The sequence below is a fragment of the Heptranchias perlo genome, chromosome 8, assembly GCF_035084215.1.
Source record: "Heptranchias perlo isolate sHepPer1 chromosome 8, sHepPer1.hap1, whole genome shotgun sequence".
Taxonomy (NCBI): Eukaryota; Metazoa; Chordata; class Chondrichthyes; order Hexanchiformes; family Hexanchidae; genus Heptranchias; species Heptranchias perlo.
Genome location: NC_090332.1, coordinates 78,075,517 through 78,102,526, shown reverse-complemented (window position 1 = coordinate 78,102,526; position 27,010 = coordinate 78,075,517). Strand labels below are relative to the sequence as shown.

Below are 27,010 nucleotides of genomic sequence, written 5' to 3'. Positions count from 1 at the left end.
CACGTGGAGTGCCGGCGGGTCGGAGGTCACGACGTGAGGGCCCTGGTGTTCGCTGGTATGAAGCAGGAGGCTTTCTGGTGGCGGTGAAATCATTTTGTTTCTTGTTTTTTTAAAAAAAATTATTGAACAGAGAGTGAGGGGGAAATCACGGCAAGAATATGGCGTCGACAGCGGCTGGAAAACAGCGAATACCCAAAGTGGCGAAGGTAACAGACCCTTTATAACTTGTGCGAGGCCCAGTTAGGCGGTGCGGAAATTCCAATCATAAACATTTGTTCTTGCGGTGGAGTAGCAGATTGATGGTCTTGGAACTAAAGTCCGGATTTTTAAAGATTGTACAGAAAGTAATGGGCTCGTGGGTTAATTTAGTGACTGAGGATTCCCAGCATTTGCTGTAAAATTGAAAATCAATTGGTTTCTTAAAAGAAAGACTTGTATTTATATAGCGCCTTTTGCGACATCAGGACGTCCAAAAGGGCTTTACAGTCACTGAACTACTTTTGAAGTGTAGTAAATAAAGTCACTCTGAGTAAGCCTTGATACTACTGAAACCTTGAGGTGGCCAGCACAACGCAAGATGTCTTAAGTAGTTACCGAACACTGAAGACAGATGTCTGTCATATAACTGTTGAGTAAAATCTGAGGACTGAGACTAGCTGCCTGAAGGCATAATCTAAGAATAATAACAACAACTTGCATTTATATTGCGCCTTTAACATAGTAAAAGATCCCAAGGCGCTTCATAGGAGCGTTATCAAACAAAATTTGACACCGTGCCACATGAGATATTAGGACAGCTTGGTCAAAGAGGCTGGTTTTAAGGAGCATCTTAAAGGAGGAGAGAGAGTTGGAGAGGTTTATGGAGGGAATTCCAGAACTTGGGGCCTAGGCAGCTGAAGGCATGGCCACCAATGGTGCAGCGATTAAAATCGGGGATGCGCAAGAGGCCAGAATTGGAGGAGCGCAGAGATCTTGGAGGGTTTTAGGGCTGGAGGAGGTTACAGAGATAGGGAGGAGCGAAGCCACGAAGAGATTTGAAAACAAGGATGAGAATTTTAAAATTGAGGCTTTGCCAAACCAGGAGCCATTGTGGGTCAGCGAGCCTGGGGTGATGGTCATATGTCCAGCGTTCCATGTCTGTTGTGACTGGGTTTTAGAGAGGATGACAGTTGCTGCTGAAGTTCCATACCGCACTGCTCCAGAAAATGGTGGGGTGGTCCTAGCTAAACCAGCAGTAGGAAGCTTACCAATGCTCTGTACAATTTTAGTTGGTTAAACTCCACATTTTGGGATCCCTAAGCCTTGGCTATACCTGTGCTTAAGTTTCTGGACTTGGGTAAATGGGGTGCATTTTTACATGGAGCGAGTATGCATTCTATGTGAATGGGGTGCGTTTTTACATGGAGCGAGTATGTACTCTTATCAGTCAAAGAGAAACTTTACCTCTCTTTGATTATTAAGCCTAGTGAAGGGTTTCCATTGCATGTCACAGACCCAGCTGACGAAAAAGAAAGTTCTGCTGAAAAGTAAACACAGCTCCATCTGTTTAAATTGGTTTGTAATATGTCTTGTTTTTTTTCCAATCTCATTCTTTGCATTTCCTGGCTATTGGTAGTATCACAAGATAGTTTTGAATGAAGACCCTTCAGCCCATTTGAACTCTTCCTTTAGGAATACCAACCTAGTGTCTTCCCATTACAGCACGTACCTGTGTTAAATGACTTCAGTGACCTGGCCTCAACCACACTTCCTGGAAACCCGTTCCAACTGTTGATCACCATTTGTGTAAAGAGATACTTCTAACATCTGTCTTAAACTTTCCATTCACAACTATCAACCTATTGGCTGCTGTTTTCTGTAAGCATTGTTCCTGGTTTACTTTCTCTGTCCTATTAAGTATCTTATAACACTGTAAGGTCCCCACTGTGGCATCTCACTTAACACCAAAGATCAGCATTATTGCAGCCCTCTGCATTGCTGCTAAGGCCTGTCATAGTGACCAGAACTATATGCAGTATTCAAGGTGTGGCCTGACCAGAGCACTGCACAGCTTCAGCGTAACCGCTGAGAATTTGAACTCAGTTGATTTTAGCACTATAACCCAACGTCCTGTTTGCTTTGTTTATGTATATGTTACAACAACAACTTACATTTAAATAGTGCCTTTAACATAGTAAAACGTCCCAAGGTGCTTTACAGGAACGTTATCAAACAAAATATGACACCGAGCCACATAATGAGATAATGGGACAGGTGACCAAAAGCTTGGTCAAAGAGGTAGGTTTTAAGGAGTGTCTTAAAGGAGGAGAGAGAAGTAGAGAGGCGGAGGGCTTTAGGGAGGGAATTTCCTGCAACATGGCACCATTCTGTTCCCTACAGTGATAAAGGACCAGTTTCAGAGTGCAGGGAAGACTGTGATAGTACCAACTACCATTGCCTGATTCTCATTGCAAGAGCAGGGAGGCAGTTATGATGAGCAATACCAGGCAGATTGCATAGAATGGGCACAAAGATGCACAAGAGGCATTGGACATCAGAGGCATGTAGTGAAGGAAAATCAGAAGTTGTGGTCTTGGAGGATAGTTGGAATAAATAATATGTAGGTATAATGTTAGGTTTTATTTTAATCTTGTGAATACAAAGACTGTTTCATTGTTCCTCCTTTCTCCCCTCAATAACTTTGCACTCATGAACACGGAAAATATACAGGGAAAACAGAACGTAAACGCAGAAGAGGTTTACCTATTGGAAAAATCTGCTCAGAATATGATAGATATGCATTTATATTTAATGTTTCTCCTTTCACCTTCAGACCATTCTTTGCTATGTTGCACAACAGATTGGTGTGTTTTATGTGGCATTTCCCAAACTATAGTTATATTTAATTTTCAATGTATAGTTTACTTGACATGCACTCAATTTTTCAAATGTGGCCAGCGGTATGACAATTTTGGAAGACAAATTCAAAAATGTGGGTTGCATTGGAGACAAAGATAGTGGTTAAATAAAGCCCCATCATAGATTCAACTCAAAGTTTGAGAAAGTTTCTTAAACTAAGTTATTGCTGTAACAAGATTTGATTTTTTTTTTGCGTGCACCGTCAGGTTTATCTGTTCAGTACAAGAGCCATAATTGACTTGTTTCACCTTTATTCACAGGTGAAAAATAAAGCACCTGCCGAATTGCAAATCACAGCTGAACAGCTCCTGAGAGAAGCAAAAGAGAGGGAACTTGAACTCCTTCCACCACCTCCTACACAAAAGATCACCGATGAGGAGGAATTGAATGACTACAAGCTAAGAAAAAGAAAAGTAAGTACTTTGTAAGTTATGTTTCCTGATAATTTACTAGACAAATGTGACAAATCAGGATTGTTGTCCTTGCAGCATAAGTTACATACAATTGTTTAATTGGTACTGTTTTGTAATAGACATTTGAAGACAATATACGGAAAAATCGAACTGTTATTAGCAACTGGATCAAATATGCACAATGGGAGGAGAGCCTAAAAGAGATACAACGGTAACTGTTTTAAGAAAATTTAATATGATTGATACAGCGGTGTTTTTTTTAAAACTACAGTTTGCTTTTTATTCTCACACGTCTGCTTGTATCCATAAGAGCACGTTCCATTTACGAGCGTGCATTAGATGTCGATCACAGAAATGTCACCCTATGGTTGAAGTATGCAGAAATGGAAATGAAGAATCGACAGATTAACCATGCCCGCAATATCTGGGATCGAGCGATTACCATCCTGCCCAGGGTCAACCAGTTTTGGTAAGTTAACTACTGTTTCTTTATTTATACAGCAATCTTTATTTTTCCAGTTTTGTATTTCAATTTGAAACATACTGTTGAGCTTTGTTTGGAATGATTAGCAACAAGCCTGGTCTATTGTTGCCTTAAATGTTTTGTTCACTAGACCATATGAGAAATGAATACTTAGTATGATTAAAGCACATTTTTTTTTTAAAACTTGGGAACCTCCAAAACAGTGCTGGTTTTGAATCAGTGTTTTATTTTTCTTCTAATCAATTTCTTCGTAATTATTTATTTTAACACATCCTCAAAAATCCAACTTAAATGAATGTCACTAATAAACAACAGAACAGAGAATTATTTATATGTTAACAGTTTCCTACTTCATTTCTTTGCATATTTAAAATATTTGTATTTGAATAAAAAGCATATTTCAAATATAAATTTCAGATCCATATTCTATTGGTCCTATTAATTTTAAATCACTGTGTAAGAGAACTGTTAAGATAATAGGTGTTTCTGATTACATTTGCAAGCCTGTTCTGCTCTATCATATTCGGACTAATTAATTCCAACCTGTTCTTGCCACAGTTTTCTTAGCGAGAGAATTTCTTTTTTGGAAGTCTAAAAATATCAGTTCATTTCAGCCAAGTCATTTCATCAGAATGAGACTGTGCTTTCTAATGTTTTCCCTAATCTGAAGGTAAGAACCCCTTCCATTTTCCCACCTATGCCCTACATCAGCTACACCCAAAAAGGCAGATGAACTGTTCACTGGTCTGCCCTGATATCACTCTGAACCCAGGTTTAGGAAGTGTATGATACCGGACTGATGACGAGACTCTCTCAAGGCAGGGAAGAACCTGATTCGCATAATGACACGGCTCAGTTTGGAACTGTGGGTTGCAAACTCAGGACTCGCCACTCTGTGGTGCTGAACCATAATGGAAATAATTTTAAAATCCATTGCTATACGAACGTAATGTCCCCAGAATGGATCTAAAGGTATGCTTGTGTTGATATGCACATACTATATTATATTTACTTTTGCTAGGTATAAATACACCTACATGGAGGAGATGCTAGGGAATGTTGCAGGAGGACGACAGGTGTTTGAGCGCTGGATGGAATGGCAACCTGATGAGCAAGCCTGGCACTCCTATATCAACTTTGAACTCCGATACAAGGAGATTGAAAGAGCCAGGCTGGTTTATGAGAAGTATATCCTTTTAAATTGTGATTTGTATGAAGAAATAAGGGATATAAGCTGCTCATCACCACACAAACTAACGGGAAAGCTTATATATCTAAGATTTGGTTCTTACAATGATTGGGTTGCTGCTGAAGATCTACACCTCCACTTGGTGTAACTGCTGTTTGATAGGGTATGATGTGTGTCCATGCTGTGGTCAGAAGGATGGGAACAGTGCATTCACATGCTTTATGGTGAGTTCTGCTTCTCCCTATTTTATTTGAGAAGTTATTGGTTATTTTCTGTCTGGTTAATAAGGGCTAAAGCCCGCACCAACAAATGACTATCGTCTTGGTTGGGGGGCAGGGGAGGAAGTAGAGATGAGCATGTATCTTTGGGGTCAAGGGCTCCATGACAATATGACCACTGATGGAAAATGGGAACAGAGCCAACCTCACTTCACAGACTCAGTGATCTAATGAGACAGCAAAGTCCAAAGAATTTCGGGGCAACCTGTATTGGCCAACCTAAGTTGTCTAGAATTTGGCAATGGGGTGTGCACCCTTGGGAATAGAATGTGCACTCCATGTCAGCCAATCAGAAACTTTGCTTGCGAGGACATCTCAATCTATGCCTTTTAAGAGTCTTACTCATTAATGTCATTGGTACTGCTCTAGCCCAGAAATGGTACAGTTAAATCTAGACAAACCTAACAGTATCCAATTGAAATGAGTTACAACCCAAATTGCACTTCGTTTTCTTCTTAGCATTTTCCTAAGAAAAGAAAAAATGGACAAAATAAAGAACAAGAAACAAAAGCAGCGGAATCAACAGGGAAAAGAGAACTGAGCACAACTTTATATGCAGGTGTCTCAAAGGCCCCGAATTTCCTGCATCCCAATTTACGCAGAAATTGCACCAAAATTTACTCCAGTTTCCATGCTGATCTTGCAGACAGAAACTTGCACTGAAATTTGCAGTAGCGCACATTGGCCTATGCCGGAATGTTAAGAACTGGTGTAAAAAAAGCTCAAATTCAGCGCCAGTAATTGTTGCCCATTTGTGTTTTGACTGTAGATGCTATTTTTAAAATGGTGTTATCCGCTCAGAATTTTTTAAAAACTTACTGCATGCGTCTGTATTACTGTTTAGTGAACATTTTTTGTAAAAAAGGAGACTTGCATGTGTGGATTATGAAACCAAGCATTCTGATGAATCACAGCGGAAGTGCTGCATCATTTAGAAGTCATCAAAAATGAGGGGAAGGAAGTGTGATTCTTGGTTAAAACTGGGTTTGAACTCACAGCTGTCCAGATATTCCTGACATTTTATCACCAGGCCTACTGGAGAGGAACTTATTTCTGGTTTAACTTTTCATTTGTATATGCAACTGTAAAGGCAACAGCTCCATTGCTATGTCCAGTAACAAAAGTTAATTTCCACACCTTCACCATGGTGTCAATTTGGGCAGCACCCAACAATAGTGTCAAAAAGCCATTGTTAACTTGTTAAAGTCTGAATTATTCAGAATTACCTTCTGTCGTTAACATTGTTACCAGCTGTAGTTTCACTTTTGAGTGATACTGGCTGGAAATTCCACAGAGCTGCTCCCACTCTTCCGACGTACTTCCCAAGAAGTGCAACGGGAACCCCACTTATTAGTGCAAACGGGGTTTTCGCTTCACTTCTGGCAACGTAACACCAGAAGAGTGGGAGCATCTCCAAGGAATTACCCGGCCATTGTGTGGCTGTGCAAGTGATTTCAGTTTGTTAGTACCTTCTGACGTGGTGCCTCATTGTCCGTGCCTCTTGTCTCTCCTTCCTCTTCCATTATTATGCAGAACAGGGGTATGCCCATTGGGAAGGCCATTGCAGCTGCATAGTCCTTCTGAACTCATGAGGGAGGTGGGGGTCCAAAGTATTTCAGGTGCACTGAGACTGACAGCATTTTGGTTAAGTGGTTAAGTATAGCGTAGATCGCAGTTTTTTTTAAAAATCGCCAAGAAAGTTGCTATCAAACTCCAGAAATCTGTTACACTGATACCAGGTGACTTCGGGCCGTGCTGTGTCTAAATTTTTGGGCACGGATCAACGCCAGCGCATTATTCGCGTAAATCCAGGAAACTTGTGTGAGCTGGTCTTTTGCGTTGGGGGGTGGGGGGGGGGGGCGGCGGCATACCAACGTTCCAGCATAAATTTGGCATAAATCAGTTACGCGTAAATTTCCTTGCAGAAAAAAGGGGCAAAACAGCTCTTACGCCAAATCTTTCCAGGAAATTCCGGGCCTAAGTTTGTCGTGCCTGATTCACAGTGAGTTGAACGTTGCAGATTTGATTATTTAGAATACAATGCTTAAATCATTGCATTGATCAATCAATGCAGTTTGAAAATAGCCACTGAAATGTTATGAGAATTTTATACAGAACAGTGCTCCCTATTCATATCACACAGTTACATTTGAATTTGATTTAAAAGGTTGATTGAGAAGCACAGAGATACCGTGGATTGGAGTGTGGGATGTGGATTTTTGCTTATGATCCCCCCCCCCCCCCCCCCCCCGGCCATATGGTAAATACTTGCTCTCAATCATATTGTTATGGCATTGTACTGCATGTAGGGTAGGCTTTTCCAGTGGAGGAAGCAATGGGAAATCAGGCCAGTCATTATAGGCAATCTTCACCTACCACCTTGCAAGCAGCTAAAGATCTACAGTGTTGAAGGTGTAGGAACAATTTTGACCAGGGACAGTAACTTAAAAAAATGGTTAATTGTTTTATAGCCATTTGTGGGAAGGATTCCTTTTATGCAATTTTGTTTTCCTTAATTCCTCTGCACTTGTTTTTATCCATCCTGATGTTAAGAACTGGATTAAATATGCCCGGTTTGAAGAAAAGCATGCTTATGTTGGGCATGCACGGAAAGTATATGAAAGAGGAGTGGAGTTTTATGGGGAAGACAATATGGATGAACAGCTCTTTGTAGCATTTGCAAAGTTTGAAGAAAAGCAGAAAGAAGTAAGAAAATCACAGAATTTAATTTTATTTCCTTGTTTGTTTTCAAGGCTGGCTCAAAAAGCCTAACTTCTATCAGGAGGACATGGCACTGCTTTATTTACTGCAGCAAATGCCGTGCTTCAAACTTTTAAGCCTAGTTCAATGTAGCTTTATTTGTTATTTAACATTGCATTTACTCCTGTTTTGGAAGGGGATTACTAAGCTGATTATAATGAATCAGCAACAATTTTCTTTGGTATTTAAATGCATACTATTTCTGATATATTCAGTTCCAGATGATTTCACATGGAATTTTCTTCCAAAAAAAAGTAGAGTTTGCTTCTAGGGAAAGAGATATATAAATAGTCACACAAAGTGACTAAAAGAGTCAAGTATTTAACATTCCAATTGAGATTTTAAGCAGTGTGATAAATACTGAAGGGATTCAATGCTAAATTTATGGAATAAAGCCATCTGTACATATAATGTATCACAATCCGATATAGTGGGTAGTTTTCTGCATGCAAGAAAGGGCTGATTTGGTAAATGCTGTTACACCTCATTATGCAGAAATATTTCTAGTATTCTGTAGAATTTTTAAATATATTTGATTTCTACCATAAAGTTCCATAGGTAGTGCAAGTGTGAACTGCTGCATTGTGTATCTTCTGCTTTTACAATTCCTTCACAGCATCATGAAAACTGGCAACTTCAAACTGTTGCCTCATCAATTGCCGTGCAAGACGACAATGCAAATTCGACTATGTGGCTGCTTTTTAGCTGAATACTGAAAGCTATACAGTCAGATACAATGCAGGAACAAGAAGCCAGTTGCAGAACTGCTGGCTTAATGGATAACGGCATTGCCCAGTTCAGGACTGAGCTACACCAACCAGGAAAGTTCAATCCCTAGTCCATGCTGAGTTAGATGGTACAACCAGAGTGGTGGTAATAGGGGCATTACAGTTGGTCTCTGTGGCCCTCAGCCAAGGAGGAGGAAAATCAGCTCGCATTCCTGCTCCCTTGACTGTTAGCCAGTGATATCTGCTGAAAAGGGCATATGTTTTGACATCAGGCAAGGACAGAATAAGGCTCAGTTCTGATGCCTTCTACGATGAAATATGTGTGAGTCTCTTCAATAGAGATGGGGGAAAACTTGAATGATAGGAAATTGAAACCATGTGCTGTATTGTGAGCAGTGTAAATCTGGTGGTCAGAAAATATTTCATCCTTTTGTGATGTCGGTTTTCATTTAACTATGATTTTCAAGCAACTTCTACAAAAATAATAGTTATGTGAATTTCCCCATGTAACATAATTGTTAGTAATCGTTTCACAGTAATCAAACCTTGAAAGATTTGTCCGGTCTACTAAAAGATTTTAGTCCTGCCTCTGCTGCTTTTGAATCACATGCTTTAGTTGCATTTCCACTTTGTATTGTGAGTTTGTTCTTTTTCTAGTTTGATCGAGTGAGGGTGATTTACAAATATGCACTTGACAGAATTGCCAAACAGCAGGCTCAAGAGCTCTTCAAAAACTACACAGTGTTTGAGAAAAAGTTTGGGGATAGAAGAGGCATCGAAGATGTTATTGTCAGCAAAAGGCGCTTTCAGTATGAAGAGGAAGTCAAGGTAAGATTAATTTTATCTTTCTAGTCGTGTTTTGCGAAGATAATACATGTGACTTTCCAAAATACAAATAAAATTGGAAAACAATAAATACTGAAAACACACACAGGTCAGGCAGCATCTATGGAGAGACTGGGCAAGTTAATGTTCAGGTATGGACCCATCCTCAAAATTGTTTTGAGAAACAGTCTAGACCTGAAAAATTAATGTCTGTTCTGTGTCCAAATGCTGCCTGACCCAAGTGTTTCCAGCATTTTCTATTTGTTTCAGATTTCCGGCATCTGTTTGTTTTTGCCTGTTGTAGAAATTAAAATCAATGTCGGAGCTGTTGAAATATATCCAGAGTGTTAGTTTTCTCAGTGCTCACCATGCGTAGTCACGCAGAGCAGCACCAACAAAATAAATAGAATGCTGAAATATATACTCAGATCAATAGATTACAAGTTGCAGAATGTCATGGTAAACTATGGTGCTTTGGCCAGACTGCACCTTAAGTACCGTGTCCAGTTTTAGCCACCACGACACAAGAGAGGCATTCAAGCCCTGGAGGTGATGCAAAGTACCATGAGGCTAGTCCTTATTGTTGGAGAGCTGATTTATGAGGAAAAAGCAGCGTAATTTGTGCCTTTAACGCTTGAAAAGAGGCAACTAAGAAGTGACCTAGAAGTATATAAGATAGTAAATGGTAAAGAAAAGTTAAACCTGGGATAATAGGACAAGAGGACACAAGTTAAACTGGTAAAAAGCAAATTTAAGACAGGCAACAAGAACTTGAACACAAAGATGAGTAATGGAGGCAAAAACTCAAGTCATTTAAGAAACAGTTGGTCGTTGTGATGGGGGAGCTATAAGTTTGTTCTGGATGAATGAGCTAGGATTGGCTGAATAGCATTCTTCATTTTTCTTGTGATCTTTTTAAATTGGATATAAAGTTATTCTGAATTTAGAAGTACCATTTCTGTTGGGTGCCCTTTTCGCAAGCCTCGAGCACCCGTCCATTTTGAGCTCTGATTTTTCTCCTCCCGCACAACCATGAGTAGACTTTTGGTCACGCTCAATGACTTGCTACACCATGGCAGCTGAGATCAAGAACTCATGTTGTGGAAGTGGGGAGTTGTCAAACATGTGTCTGCTCATGAACAATTTTTCTTCTGCAATGTGCTCTGTTGTATGGGGGGAGAGAAATAGAACAAAATCCCAGTTCACGTCCAAATAGTAGGAACAACATAAATTATTGCAACGGCGAATCATGTTCATGTGAATACTGAGAGAGAAAAAAGCATTCTTCAAAATGCAAATAAAAATTGGTACACAGAGTTAAAAAGAATCTCTCCATGTCAAAAATCTTTCAAAAATTTAAGATCCTATTTTTATATTTCTGAAAGGCTAATCCACATAATTACGATGCCTGGTTTGACTACCTCCGACTAGTTGAAAGTGATGGTGATGTTGATACCGTACGTGAAGTGTATGAGCGCGCAATAGCCAATGTACCACCCATTCCGGAAAAGAGGCACTGGAGGAGATACATTTACTTATGGATCAACTATTCTTTGTTTGAAGAACTGGAGGCAAAGGTACAGATATGACTACAATTCAATACGTGAGCAAATAATTTTGTGTGAGGATGCATTACAGCCCCACTTTTTCCCCAGTTTGCCTGTCTTCTGGTCTCTACATGCTTCTGTAGCTGAGAGTGGATGGGCAATCTTCTTAACCAGTGATCCAACATGGGAAGATTGTGTCTTGATGGTATAGAAACTGTGTTTCCTTTTAAACTGTTTGATTTTTTTTTAAAGCTTCCTGATTTGATGAGCTGTAATAGTGGAATTTATATTACTGTTGGATGCAGGGGAATATTGTGCCTCTTTCTATATTGTAATAACTGAAGAACTATTTTAGACCAAATTAATAAATGCTATATGATTCAGTAAAAAAAAATCTTGTGCCCAACAGATTAGGTTGGACCATTGTTTGAGGTAAAATTAAGTCCTAATTTCTCAGTTATATTTTGGATGGGGTATGTGTATTTTGTGTATTTCTGAGAACATTTTCTATAACATCAATATTCCTTCCTGAACAGGATCCAGAGAAGACTGGGCAAGTATATCAAGCATGTTTGGAACTCATCCCTCATAAGAAGGTATAGTTGTGCCGTCCTAAACTAATGGAAGTAATTCTGTTCTCATGTAAATTGGGCATAAATGAGTTTTGACAGAAGTGTGAAGTCCACACAACTGATTTCTCTCCCTATAGCCAGCAGACATGGAGACTTCAGATAATCCTTTACGTTGCCTTGACCTGGAACCATACAGGCCTGGAGAATTCTATGTTGATTTGTCTCCAGAAGGTACTTGGTATTAGCCTTGGCTCAGTGGTAGCACTCTTGTCTGAGTCAGAAGATCATGGGTTCAAGCCCCACTCCAGGACTTGAGCACATAAGCCAGGCTGACTCTTCAGTACCGTACTAAGGGAGTGCTGCACTGTCAGAGGTATCATCAGATGTTAAACCGAGGTCATGCTTGCCCTCTCAGGTGGACGTAAAAGATCACATGACGCTATTTGAAAAAACGCGGGGGGTTCAACCGATGTCCTGGCCAATATTTATCCCTCAACCAACATAACTTTTAAAAAAAGATTATCTCTTGATTGTGTATGGGACCGTGCTGTGCGCAAATTGATTGTCGCGTTTCCCTACATTACAACAGTGACTACACTTCAAAAGTACTTCAGTGGCTGTAAAGTGTTTTAGGACGTCCTGAGCTTATGAAAGGTGCTTTATAAATGCAAGTCCTTTCTTTACTCTCTACTAGGATTTACTGCAAGTTTTATTCTGCAGTTGAATTGGAGTGTCAGATTCACTCTGAAATAAAGCATTGTGTTTATGTCAGAGGTTTAAAAAAGGTTATGTGCGCCTTTCTAATTTGCAACTGAAAAAACAATTTTACCTTTATTGGAATTCTGCAAAATCCACAAATATTTGATGTCTCTGATCTTTCTGTTCCCATGGTTCTCCTTTTTGAGGGAATTGACAAAATAAATATTCCTCTGTTCAAAGTGTAGATTCTTCAGTACTAATTGCAAATAATGGAGGAAACTGTAGCAAGGCAAAAATAATGGGAGGAAGATATATTTCAGAAATAATTACAACTTAATAACTATTCTGTTGAAAATTTTGTTCAGAGAAAATGTATGTAATTATAAAGCTGGTGAATGTCATTGCACACTATGGGCTCCAGATACTGAACAAAATGATTGTCTCTTTACAACCTAAACATCTGTTGCTATATTAAATATAACTCCAATATAATTTAGAGTAACTAACCTCCTGTTTTATTAATGCACCCTCACCTTCTGGTCTTAATGATTTATGATTTTAGTTCACATTTGCCAAATTGTGGCTGCTGTATGCACAGTTTGAAGTTCGACAGAAGAACCTGTCTCTGGCCAGGAGGGCTTTGGTAAGTAATCATACACCTTCCTTCACTTTTACTTATGGATGATATCTTTCTTAGCTTAAGGATACAATAGTTAGATTAGACTCTCAGAACTTTCATGTCTTTTTTGATGCTGCATTATGCTCTTTCTTCTGAAACTCTATTTATCACAGTACAGGTCTTAGCTGTCACGCATCTGTTAAGTTGACGACAGAAACCAGGTGCCAAGGCAATTGATAGACTTTCTTTGCAGAAATACTGTTTGTTTTTACCGATTTTGAACCTCGCTGTCCCAAAGGTATGGATTCCTTGTCGAGGTTCCACAGGCACTGGGCGCCCTCCAATATGAGGTTCACAATGAATGTCAGTAGACTATTCACGAGAGGGGATGTCAAAGCTGCATCCTACCCTCTCCTCACCTCATATCTATACGCACACGCCTACTTACAGCTGGGGTCACTGGATAGCAAACAGAGGCAGGAACACAGGCTAATTTTCCCTTCCCTAACTCAGGGACACTGAGGCTAATTGTAGGGGCATTACTGCCACCTTGACTGAGATTAGCACAGATGGGATCTAAACCTGTGAGCTTACTGCCCTTAATGGACAAAACTGAGTCATTGGGGAAGCAAAATACTAAATTCTGCCACTACCAAAAATCACTTTTTTTTCCCTCTCTGTGTCAGTAACTAGAAATTAAAAAGAAGAGATTATTGAATGGGGAAAGAGTACATTTAAATAAAAGTACTTCACACCTCCCATGTGTAAATAAAAAATCTACCTTTTTTATAAAACATCATTATTTTAATTCCAGTGTTGCCAACATATGATTGGAAAAGTGCTGGCATCGGGTTCAGCTTAGGTCAACCATTAGTTCAGTCAGAAGACATCTCTATTTAAACAGACACAAAAACAGAAAATGATGGAAATGCACAACAGGTCAGTTAGCATCTGAAAAGAAAAAAGACAGGGAAACATTTTGTGTATAACCCTTCATCAAAAATCTGTTCTTTTCTCTTTCTAGATGTCTATTCACAACACTTCTTGTTTCAGATTTCCAAAGTTTGCAGAGTTTTTTCTTTTTATTTCCATTCAAATGAGGATGTGTATTCTTCTCATTTCTGAAGGCCGTTCTGAAATTGACTATCCTTCCCCCTCCATGCCATACTATGCTGGACTGAGAGGCCTGCTTTTACTGTTGCAAGTGACCTGTCAACTGGAATACATTTCTTATTCTGGATCAGGATAAGCTGTATATTAATGAATAATAACTTACATTAGAATTTTTCTTGTGTGCACTTTCAGGGTACTGGCATAGGGAAATGTCCAAAGAACAAGCTGTTCAAGGGGTACATTGAACTAGAGCTCCAGCTTCGCGAGTTTGACCGGTGTAGGAAACTGTATGAGAAATACCTGGAGTTTTCTCCAGAGAACTGCACTACTTGGATCAAGTTTGCTGAGTTGGAGACCATCCTCGGTGATGTTGAACGTGCCCGTGCAATCTATGAACTGGCAATTGGCCAACCTAGACTAGATATGCCAGAGGTAAGATATCTGGTCAGCTCTGCAATGTCATTAGTAATTTCCACAAACATGAGACATGATTTTAGCTGGGAGCCGGGAACCCAACCCGTCCCTATAAATTCACATGGGCAACCCGGAAGCCAAATCTGCGATCGCAACTCAGTTGAAGGTAAGTATTTGTGCTTGTGGATTTCCTACGCGGCAGGCAGCCAGATTGACAGACTGGCTTCCTGTCAGAAGTGAGAGGAGCTGCGAATCAGGGAGGGGGAGAGAAATTGTGGACTGTGGAAGAAATCGAAGGAGTGGGGGGCCTGGATGACAACGGGTGGAGAAGATCAGGGGGGTCCAGCATCAGGGGGTGGTTTTGGCCGATTGTGGGGTCATGTCGTGCCAGGTGAGCTTGTTGGGCCTGGAAGAAGTACTCCTGCTCCTCCGGGCCCACAAACAGTGCAATAAAGACACTCACTTCTTGGATCCGGCCCTTCCCACCTGCTTTCACTTGATGTGAATTGGAAGCGATGGGAAACCCGAATAGCTTTGGTTAAAGTTGTTTTACTTTTGTAATACACAAAAAATTAAGTACCTCAACTATCGCAATGAGGTACATTGCCCCTTTACTTATTGGCCCGCCGGCTTTAAGTGGGGGCAGGACGTCCGGGTGTCAGTTCTGCGTGCGCGCATGCGCATCCAAATGCACCTCGGTCAAACCTGGAAGTGGGCGCATTGGAGCGGGGATGCGGACCTGCTCCAAAAATCCATTATTTTTACTGCCCACCCACTCCCAATCTACCCGTTCTTGGGGGTTAAAATTACCTCCCAGATCTCATGCAACACATTTGGTAACAAGTCCATTGCTTGCCACATTAAACAGATAATTTTAAGAGATTAAAGATAATAGAATTTAGGTATCAGATGGTTGCTCAGCACTTAAGTGATTAGCCTTAATATGCAATCTGTTATCGCTACATTGCTCTACATAATCCTTGTGTTGCTATGTGGAAGTGGAGCGGGAGAATTCCCATTATGTACTTTGTATCTGTCTATTAACAGTTTTATTACCTCAATAATTTAAAAAACCTTCATGAGCTTTTAATCAGACTTCATCCCAATTATCAGAAATTGTGTTTCCTTTAAAACTGGACATGCTTCACACTTTCAATCTATTCTGTTTTATATCCGTGAGAAGTGGTGTCACCTCTTTTTTTAAAATCCTGTTCAGACTTACATGAAACTTGAACTTGAACTGATATATTAGGAACTTACATTTCATTGAATCATATGTCTATAAACATTCTGTATTTGAAAACTAACTTGTCACCTCAGTACTTTCAAATGCTTTACTGGATTTTCACTAATATAAGAGAATTTCTATTCTGGAGACTGATTCTTTTTATTGTTAAGCAAGCTGAAAACAATACCTATCTATAATTATACACCCACTGTGACAGGATAATCATTTAGATTTTAAACAAAATATAGACTGATCTTTCCTACTTCAAGTACCTCCCAGTAGATTGATTGCATGTCGTCTCATTCTTCAAATCATAGCAATTACGGCACATTAAGAGACCATTCGGCCCATTGTGCTGGTGCTGGTCCTTGAACTGGTCTTGTTCCATTTTCCTCTATCTTTTTATATTTCTTTTCAGACCCAAATCCCTTTTTAAATGGTGTCTCTGTCTCAATATCACTTGTACAGTATTCCATATCCTAATTAACTCTCTGTGGAAAAAAGTTCTTTGAATTTCCTCCTTCATTCTTCTAATGTTAATCCTGTGCCTTCTTGTTTCCAATTCTTTGACCATTGGGAAACAAGCTTTCAATATTTACTCTCCCTTTCATAATCTTGAAAGTCTCTATTAATTTCCCTTATGTACTCTATTCCAGTGGAAAAAATCCCCAGTTTTTGACCTTTTTCTTTATAACTCTAAGCTCTCATTTGTGGTGTTGTTCTGGTGAACCTTCACTATACTTTTTCCATGGCTCTAAAATTCTTCCCACAATTGGGTGTTCAGAACTGCGCACAATATTTCAACCGTGACCTAACCAATGTCTTGTACAATTTCAACGTCCCTTCCTTGATTTTATATTCAATCCTCCAAGGACCTCATTTGCCTTTCTTATGACTTTCTACCTGCAGTCTGACCTTTAAAAATCTATGTATCTGTGCCATTAAATCTCTGAAGAGTCTTGCTCTTTAGGTAACACCTCCTTTCACTTTTCTTGTTCCCAAAATATAGTACTTCACATTTCTCTGCATTGAACGGCATCAGCCAACCAACTACCCACTCCAGTAACCTATCTGTCTTTCTGGAATCTCCTGTTCACCCTGGCTTTGCCTCATAATAGCCCTAAACCCCAAGATGAATATAGTCAGCTGTCGTCTTTTTCATCAGTTCCAGAGGTATACCTGAGCTTCTGTTCTCTATCACTCACTGCTTACCATCTTTCAGCTAATATTTGTTCCTTCAGCCACCCTCCTGTAAGACCCAGTGACATTGGGTAAAAATGTCAGGCGCTTCAAAAAAGCTGTCATTTTGATACATTATTAGTTCTGTAAAATCCTGCCATAAAAGTAATAGAAAGTTTCTAGAATAAAAATGTTCTCTTTGTATTGTGATTGCTAATTTAGTGCTTTCAATAGTGCATTTAATTTGTGGTATGCTATAACTACACAAATACCTAGCACTTAATGCATAATATAGGTTTCAAAAATGGCTGTAGTTACTAAAATTTGTACTAGTATTAATTTTTCCTGAGTGCCTTTTTATATTGCTTTTTAAAAAAAAATATAGCGTACTACTTCTGTGGGCTGATGAGCATCCCAGTTTGTTTTTGCTCTGGTATTTCTTTACCAAAAATCTAATAACTTTTGTAGAAAAGCAGCTATGGGTGGTGAGGACAAGCTTTATTATTTTATAAAATGTTTTCTTCTGCAGTTCATTCATATGTGAGTAAAAGAAAAAGCTTTGTGACCTGAGTGTTTGGAGGCAGTCCTTCCCTTCTAAAAGTCGGGATTGTAGTATTTAAGTAATTTAGTAAGAGGTAACAAATGGGGAAAAAAATTGATAGTTCAGTTAGAGATTGATTTTGGAGTTAAGTAAAACCGTGAGAATGTTTATAAAGTCTCCTGTGCTGTTGCCTCACAAATATCGCTTCTGTTTGTTACTTCTAAAGAGGTTAGAAATTCCACTAATCTGAGGTGCATGACCTGTTGCTTTCATTTTTTGAGGTGGGGGGATGGGGCATAGAGATAAATTGCATCTGTACTTTCACAAAATGGCGCAAAATACAGTAATATGTTCTAAATACCTGATTACTGCTAGAGAATTGTTTTATTTGTCACTAGCGGTCTTCAGAAACCAAACACAAGTACAACTGGGAGTACAGTACTGTAAATCTTGTCCCGGGACTGGACAGTTTTTAACAGGCTGGTCTTGGACCAGTTCAACCAGTTTTGTTTGAGGCTGTAAGAGCCCCAGACATATTGGCTGCCCATAATTTTGATGGTCCAGCAATCTTGAATGTTGCCAACTTCTAGAGTTTAAAAATGTTTTTTTACAAGTTAGGTAATTTTGTTAACTGCATTACTTTTCAGGTTCTCTGGAAGTCCTACATAGATTTTGAAATTGAACAGGAAGAATATGAAAGGACAAGAAACCTTTACAGACGCCTACTTCAACGTACGCAACATGTTAAGGTGAGCTACTTATAGATAGGACGATAGAACTTATAAAGTGTGTTGGACATAGAAGTTCCCATATGTCAACTTTAGATAATTTCCTAATTACGTGAATTGATGACATTAGAATTAATCAATGAATCTCATCAGATGTTAAAAGATTTGGGGCACAGCGATAGTTCTGCTGTCATCGATATCAGAATAAAACCACAAAATATCACAATTACTGATTAAAGTGAATGATTTGTAATCTAATTTTGCTATTTAAACAGCTAGTATAAACTTCTGAGTTTGACTCTATCTGAACTCCTCCGCTATCTGTTATTCTCTACGTAGGCAGCTTTTTCACAGTCCAAATTTTGCCATTTGTCAGTTTTTAGAACTGAAGGGGGAATGGAAGAAAAGTTGTCCATGCTCTTGCATTTTTGTGTTGTCAAACCTTTGAAATGGTATTATATGTTTTTGTTTTCTATAGGTATGGATCAGTTATGTTCAATTTGAGCTTTCAGTGGAAGTGCCAGAACGCATATCCAGATGTCGACAAATCTATGAGGATGCCAACAGATCTTTGCGGAACTGTGAGGAGAAAGAAGAGCGACTCATGTTCTTGGAGTCCTGGAGGGATTTTGAGACAGAATTTGGCACAGAGTCTTCACAAGGTAGAGTTCGAAAACTCATGCCAGAACGTGTCAAGAAGAGGAGAAAGCTGCATGCAGAAGATGGGGTAAGGACGCTTCTCAAAACATACACAAAGTTGCTTGTACTAGAGTGACAAAGGGGAATCTCTGAAGTTTATCCTTATAGCTGTTAAACTAACTAATGACCAGTCATATCAATTACCTGATCTGCTGAAGTATTGTAGAGAACTATCAGACTGATGAAAATTGGTTATTATAAAGTGCACATTAGCAGGAGACGTTTTTTTTCCTCTAATAAAAATAAATGCTCCTGAAGTTTTACTGGCTATTTACCCACCTTATTTTGCAACTGAAATTAAACAAATGTAGCTTGCATCTGAGTGTAATATTTGAATGCATAATTTTGCAGTAGTGGAAACCTAAAGGAACCCTTTATGTTGTCATATATATGGTGTAAGTATTTTTGTTATGTGATACAGTATGCAAACAATTAGTAAGAATCAGCACGTGCAACTTCTTTCCCCCTCCTGTTTGCAGTCCTTTTTTGGTCTTCTCTGTCATATGCTGTTTCAGGGCCGAGAAAGTGGACAGTCAACTCGTCCCACACCCTGCTCTTGATTTATTGAGCTGAGTGCTGGAGGGTACACGAGCGACTTGGATGACTTCCCATCCTCTTTACATGGCTGACTATCCAAACCCTTCAGTTTTTCCTAGCATCTCCCCTGCACCTCCCCCTGAGAGCACGTTCATGATCCAGAATAAGTCTGTATTCTACTGCTGCATGTTGGTGTTTTGGTACTCCAGCATACTGCACCACCTATGGCCCTGTTGTTTTACCATTATGATGGTCCTTTATAGAATCATAGAAAGGCTACAGCATGGAAGGAGGCCATTCGGTCCATCGAGTCCATGCCAGCTCTATGCAAGAGCAATCCAGCTAGACCCACTCCCCTGCCCTATCCCTGTAGCCCTGCAATTTTTTTCCTTTCAAGTACTTATCCAGTTCCCTTTTGAAAGCCACGATTGAATCTGCCTTCATCACCCCCCCAGGCAGTGCATTCCAGATCCTAACCACTCGCTGGGTAAAAAAGTTTTTCCTCATGCCACCTTAGTTCTTTTGCCAATCACCTTAAAACTATGACCTCTGGTTCTTGACCCTTCCGCTAATGGGAACAGTTTCTCTCTATCTACTCTGTCCAGACCCTTCATGATTTTGAGTACCTCTATCAAATCTCCTCTCAACCTCTGTTCCAAGGAGAACAATTCCAGCTTCTCCAGTCTATCCACGTAACTAAAGTCTCTATTCCCTGGAATCATTCTAGTAAATCTCTTCTGCACCCTCTCTAAGGCCGTCACATCTTTCCTAAAGTGCGGTGCCCAGAACTGGACACAATACTCCAGTTGTGGTCGAACCAGTGTTTTATAAAGGTTCATCATGACTTCCTTGCTTTTGTATGCTATGTCTCTATTTATAAAGCCCAGGATCCCGTATGCTTTTTTAACTGCTTTCTCAACCTGCCCTGCCACTTTCAACGATTTGTGCACATATACCCCCAGATCTCTCTGTTCCTGTGCCCCTTTTAGAATTGTGCCCTCCAGTTTATATTGCCTCTCCTCGTTCTTCCTATCGAAATGTATCAGTTCGCATTTTTCTGCGTTAAATTTAATCTCCCACGTGTCCGCCCATTCCACCAGCCTGTCTATAATCCTCTTGAAGTCTATCACTATCCTCCTCACTGTTCACTACACTTCCAAGTTTTGTGTCCTCTGCTAATTTGGAAATTGTGCCCTGTACACCCAAGTCCAAGTTATTAATATATATCAAGAAAAGCAGTGGTCCTAGTACTGACTCCTGGGGAACACCACTGTACACCTCCCTCCAGCTACAAAAACAACCGTTCACCACCACTCTCTGCTTCCTGTTACTTCGCCAATTTTGTATCCATGCTGCTACTGCCCCCTTTATCCCATGGGCTTCAATCTTGATGACAAGCCTATTATGCGGCACTTTATCAAACGCCTTTTGAAAGTCCATATACCCCACGTCGTCCGCATTACCCTCATCTACCCTCCCTGTTACTTCATCAAAAAACTCTTATCAAGTTAGTTAAACACAAGTTATTATCTTGAATCAGGAACACTATTGTTTAAATAGGTCTGTACTACCATTTTTGGGTAGAATTAGATGAGCAACTTCATTTTATATCAGATACCTTAACAAGATGTCCAATCTTTTGCTTTTGTGGGCCAAGTAGGTGTGGAACCTTGGGATCCACCTATGTTCTCAATAATTTGTATCTGTCCCGAGTTGCTGACACTAACAGATGTTGGTGTTCTAATTTAGGATTTATCTACCAAGGCACAGTGCTAAAAGCTGGCCTTTCCAGACCTCCTGCCCACAAAATACCAACAGGGGAAACCAGCGAGTAAGAAATATAGCACAAATAGGCCTGAGTTACTTGGCCCTCGGGTACATTCCCAGGGGTGGGGGGGGAGAACAGCGCCAGGCCCTAGGGCTGTAGATTGGACAGTCTTGCTTTAACCTATCCTTTGATACACTGAGGTATGTGTCACACAAACCTAGAATTTATTTTTAAAAATGGATTCATGTGTATAGTAAGCAGTGTTTGAATGTTGAGATATGGTCCAAGTCAGTTATATTTGTGATGAAACAAAAGCAGAAAATGCTGAAAATACACCGATCAGTCAGAATCCATAAAGTGATTTCCAGTTTTTTCCTTATATTTGTAATAAGTTTGATGCAAAATAGCATTTATACAATGTTGACATGGTCACTCGAGCCTTCTTGATGGATTGTAAGTATCCATGGCCTGCATTGTCTTGATGCTGAGGGAACTGCAGTGAAAAATTTCACAAGGCTGAGAACTAGCACCTAACCAAAAATATCTCCAGTCCATGGACCTGTAAATTGTTTAATTGTGCATAGATGTGAAAGCCTTGGGTGCTAAATTCAGGTAGTAGGGCTGCTTAATGCTAGAAAGATTTAACTCATTTTTAAAAAAAATATAGAAATAAAGTAGTTTGATTATTTTGGAATCCCACCAACAGAATTATGATAGTAAATTTGATGACATTTCACTGAATAATATTTTCCAATAATTTTCTTAACTTACAGACAGATGCTGGTTGGGAAGAGTATTATGATTACATCTTCCCAGAAGATGCTGCCAATCAGCCAAACCTCAAGCTGCTTGCTATGGCCAAGCTCTGGAAGAAGCAACTGCAGGAAGAGAAAGAACCAGAACATGACCCAGACAAAGATACAGATGAGACTGAAATTGAATCCTGATGAATGGACAACCTTTACAGAGGCCTTCCCGACTGTTGCTGTTTTGTCTTCAGTTTTTCCACTTATTCCAAAATATTTTCTTTTTTTTTGTACAATATTTGAACAGCCGGAGCTGTCTGTAAAGTGCTTATTAAATAATTTTTTGTACCCAGTGTTTATTTTTCTGCTTTCCTTTTGCTATTGTTATGATCTCCCACCACACTATCCTCATTTGGGGAGGTCAGAATAACTTATCAAGCTTAGATACTTTAAAAAAGTTGATGGAGGTTTTAGTTACCAGCGAACTGAATACAGTGGATCTCTCAAGATGACTCCCTAATAGTCCATCAATGCTGTTAAAGGTGTTATTTTGCATATAAGTTGTAAACATTAATACAATATAGTGAGCCATACAGACCATGATAAGCTGATTTTCCTGGGGCCTCAGCACCTTTGGCTACGGACAGGATAAAATTATTTATAATCACGATGTGGGAACCTTTGCTGAATAGTTTTTGTGGGTGGGTTTTGGGTGATGCCCCCAAACAGCTCCGAGACTCATTCGCTGTCCAGATCTGTCTCCAAACCTGGACATTGGTTCATCTGTACTCCAAGCTGACTCCACCCTGACCTCTGACTTTAAATTTGGACTCTCGTATTGTCTTCACCCTATCCTCTGTTTACAATCAGGACATAGCTGTCCTAATCTTTGCCATGCCTATGTAACCTGAATTTCCTCTGTGTCTATTTGCGTGCACATTTTGGCTCCTGCTCTGGACCTGAGACCATTACTTCTAGCTCCCATTTTTTCCACTTCTTTTGATCCCCCCCTTGACTCCTTCTCTCCTGTCTCGCAGTCATGTCAACTGTCATATCTCTGCTCTCGGACACTTCCTTTCCCCACTCCCCAGCCCAAATCCCTACCTCAACACTATTCCTCTGCCTTCCTCCTCACCGCTGTTTCAGATTCGAATCCCCTTTGGATAAGCCCACAGCTACCCTCTGGGTTTCTCGACATTCTCCGAAAGGCCCAGAGGAACCTGTCGCTACTGCCTTACAAGCAGCAACCCAAATTGTCCCATTCTTCTCTCTCCTACCCAGCGTGTCTTCTGGGAACTATTCTTGCCACCCTCCTTCCTGTCTTGATCACCCCACCCACTGCTACCCCCCCTGGCCTCTGCCAGTGGATGAACAATCATTGCCCTTTTACATTTCCCTCCAGAATGTCCATTTACGATGTTGCATTGACATCATGGCTTTGATGGAAACTTGGATTGTGGTTGGGGACACCTTCCGCCTTACTGAAGCCTCCCTGCGTGGCTGTACTTTCCACCCCCTGCCCTGTCCTTACTCCTCTGGCACTTCTCCTTCAAGTATGTCATCTTGTTCCACCCCTTTTGCCTCTAAAAATCTTCATTCTCTTGTCGCCACAACCAAGTTTCTCACTGAGATATCCTCACTCCCTCAGCCTCTGCACTGAGCAACTCCTCATCCTCAGTGATTTCAATTTCCATATCAATCCTCTGATTTAACATTCCTCCCTTAACCTTTCCCTCCATGTAAACTCTCCCATCCATTTTCACAAAAAATCCCACGACCTTGTCTTTGCACGTGGCTTCTCCTATCATCGTGGGAAAACTGTCATCACACGGACTGCAGCGGTTCAAGAAGGCGGCTCACCACCACCTTCTCAAGGGCAATTAGGGATGGGCAATAAATGCCAGCCTTGCCAGTGACGCCCACATCCCATGAACGAAAAAAAAAATCACAGGCACACCCATCTGATTGCTTCCCTGCATCCCTCGCCATTCCCACCACCCTACCCTTCCAACCTCACTTCCATCTGTGCCTTTGGAAAAAAAATCTTTCCCAGTCACTTACAATTGCATTTTCAAACTCCCAACTCTCCAGCCTTTGGCCCTTCATGTACCACAATACTTCTACAGCTGTCAATCTGCTCAATCACTCCCATCCTTCTGTCCTTGTCCCCAATAAAACCCTTACTCTCTCCCACCCTGGTCGTTGTCCCCATCTTTGCTCTCTCAAGCCCAAGGGACACATATTTGAAAGTATCTGGCAGACATCTGGTTTAGCCATTCATTGCCAGATCTGGCGAGACCACATTAAGCATTATCAGGCCTTGTTCTCCTCTACCAAAATTGCTCACTAATCAAAATCATTCTGGAATGCAAAGATAACCCTGGTTTCTTTTCTCCACTACAGTCTGTCTCTTTAAACCCCTCTCTCCAGCCTCACCCTCCAACAAGTGCGACTAGCTCATAGACTACTTTGTAACTAAGATTCAGACTATCTGTTCAGCTGCCTCGTGCTGCATTCCTTGTCCACCAAACTAAACTTCCCCCAAGGATCCCCCAGTTCCAGCCCAGAACCCATGTCAATCTCTAGCTTCACTCCTATCTCCCCTATGCCCTCTGCAAACTCATCCTGTCCAGACCCACCTCACACTCGCTTGACCCCATTCTGACTAAATTGCTGACCACCCAACTTCTTTTCCGAGCCCCCATGCAAGCTGGCATTGTAAGTGGTTCCTTTGCCTCAGGTTCCCCTCCCTTTTAAAACTACCACTATCACCTCCTTCCTTCAAAACTCCCTTTCCTCTCCAAAGTCTTTGATCGTATTATCGCCTCCCAAATCTGTGCCCATCTTTCCCACCATTCCATGTTTGAATCTCTCTATTCAAGTTTATGCCCCTGCCACAGCACAGAAACAGCCATAATCAAAGTCACAAATGACATCCTCTGTGATTGTGACAATGGTGCATCATCCCTCATCGTCCGTTTCTACCTCTCTGCAGCCTTTGACTCGGTCGACCACGCCATCCTCCTCCAACACCTCTCCACCATTGTCCAACTGAATGGGACTGCCCTTATTTTGTTCCACGCTTACCTATCCAATCATAGCCACAGCATCTCCAGCAATTGTTTCTCTTCCCGACCCTGCACCATTATCTGTGGAGTCCCCCAAGGATCTATCCCTGGCCTCCTCCTATTCCTCGGCAACATCGTCGGAAGACATGACGTCAGGTTCCACATGTATGCTGATCTCCCTCTCCACCACCTCTCTCTACCTCTCCACTGCCTGTGTGTGGTCAGCCTGCTTGTACGGCATCCTGTTCTGGATGAACATTGGGAAGTCCAAAGCCATTGCCTTCAGCCTCTACCACAAACTCCGTACCCTTGCTATGGAGTTCCTGAGTTTTTACAACATTACGCTGGTCCTGGGATTTACAGCACAGGAGACAGTTCTTAGATTGACAGCATTGCAATGAGAGTCTTGGAACTTTGCAACAGTGGTTGGGGGGAGGGTGGTCCTAGAATTTGATAATTTTTCAGCATTGACATGCAAGTTCTGGGGAGAGTATTGGGAATTGAGAGGGAGGAGGAGGAGGTGATCCTGTAGCTAGGCAGCACTGTGGAGGGATTCACCACAATGGAGACAGGGAGTGGATTGTGGATCTGACAGCATTTTGAAAGATCTTCCCAGCTACAGTGAAATGTGTTTTTCAAATAAAAAAATTAATTAATTTTCAAAAAACAAAAGGCTAATATTAAATAGACACATGGCTTGTATCTATAAACAACCCCTAGTATCTACATAATTTTTGACACAAAAAACAATCTAATAAAACCTTCTGATTTTTATATTTTAAGTTGTGTCGATGTGGGTGCTGGGGTGTGGCAGTAGTGGAGGAGTGCACACTGCCAGTGAAATAATTTGAAAAGGGTCTTAAGATTTCTATGTCCGGAAAGTGAATCAAACTCTTGGAAAGTAATTAGCGTTTCCCTAACCATTGTAGATGTATAAGTAAATTTTATGTGAACAATCTTTTGGAATTCTGAACATGAACAAAAAAGCACAGATGTGGCCAAATTTCTTTCATTGCTCTGTTGCTCTCAAGTGCTGCAGCTACATTCCCTTTCTGAATTAAAGAGGATAATCATTTTCATGTGAAGCTTTAACTCAAAAGCTTCTTAAATTCATCTTCATTGGTTTTCAAATCATTCAGAAAAATAAACTGTTAGACAGTGAATACACAATTCCAGTTTTCAGGGAAAAATTAAATTTCTGTAAACAATCTAAGAGTAAATAAAACAGATGTTCAAGTTATCAATGTGTGTGTTTTTCTCTCAGCTAGACTTGTTTTGAAATAAAAAACTAAACACCTGTGTGGCGAATTTCTGCAGGGGTTTTCCTGCTCGTCTGCCATTACTTTGGTGGAAGATCCGCAGTGATAACAGTCAGGTTTTCCACAGCTCCTGCTGAAGTTACAGCAGACGCGCAGAGGCACTCCCGTGGAAATTCATCGCCACAATTTATCGGAATTTAAATGTGAAATTTTACCTGAACCTTGGCGTCCTATTTGACCCTGAGATGAGTTTCCGACCACATATCCGCTCCATCACTGAGACCACCTACTTCCACCTTTGTAACATTGCCAGTCTCCGCCCCCCGCCTCAGCTCATCTGCTGCTGAAACCCTCATCCATGCCTTCCTTTGTTACCTCTAGACTGGACTATTCCAATGATCTCCTGGCTGGCCTCCCATCTTCCACCCTCCATAAACTTGAGCTCAGCCAAAATTCTGCTGCCCATATCCTAACTCGCACCAAGTCCCGTTCTCCCATCGCCCATGTGCTCACTGACCTACATCAGCTGCCGGTCTGGGAACACCTCGATTTTAAAATTCTCATCCTTGTTTTCAAATCCCTCCATGGCCTCGCCCCTCCCTATCTCTGTAACCTCCTCCAACCCTCCGAGATCTCTGTGCTCCTCCAATTCCTCCCTCTTGCACTTTCCCAATTTTAATCACTCCACCATTGGTGGCCGTGCCTTCAGCGCCTAGGC

General features: G+C 40.7%; 1 protein-coding gene across 1 annotated transcript; it reads left to right on the top strand.

The window, feature by feature from the left end:
- Positions 1–21: 21 nt before the first annotated feature.
- crnkl1 (crooked neck pre-mRNA splicing factor 1) lies at positions 22–22,313 on the top strand. Its single transcript, XM_067989397.1, has 14 exons — positions 22–206; positions 3,159–3,311; positions 3,431–3,522; positions 3,622–3,780; positions 4,817–4,983; positions 7,790–7,968; positions 9,408–9,578; positions 10,961–11,152; positions 11,659–11,718; positions 12,956–13,036; positions 14,318–14,557; positions 18,135–18,236; positions 18,694–18,942; positions 21,993–22,313. The coding sequence occupies exons 1-14, from the start codon at positions 159–161 to the stop codon at positions 22,164–22,166; spliced, it is 2,067 nt and encodes a 688-aa protein (XP_067845498.1). The 5' UTR covers positions 22–158; the 3' UTR covers positions 22,167–22,313.
- The last annotated feature ends 4,697 nt before the right edge of the window (positions 22,314–27,010 follow it).

Coding starts and splice junctions, on each gene's coding strand:
- crnkl1 (XM_067989397.1), top strand. CDS start 159: ATGGCGTCGACAGCGGCTGGAAAACAGCGAATACCCAAAGTGGCGAAG. Junction 207..3,158: donor GAATACCCAAAGTGGCGAAG/GTAACAGACCCT, acceptor CTTTATTCACAG/GTGAAAAATAAAGCACCTGC. Junction 11,153..11,658: donor TTGAAGAACTGGAGGCAAAG/GTACAGATATGA, acceptor CTTCCTGAACAG/GATCCAGAGAAGACTGGGCA.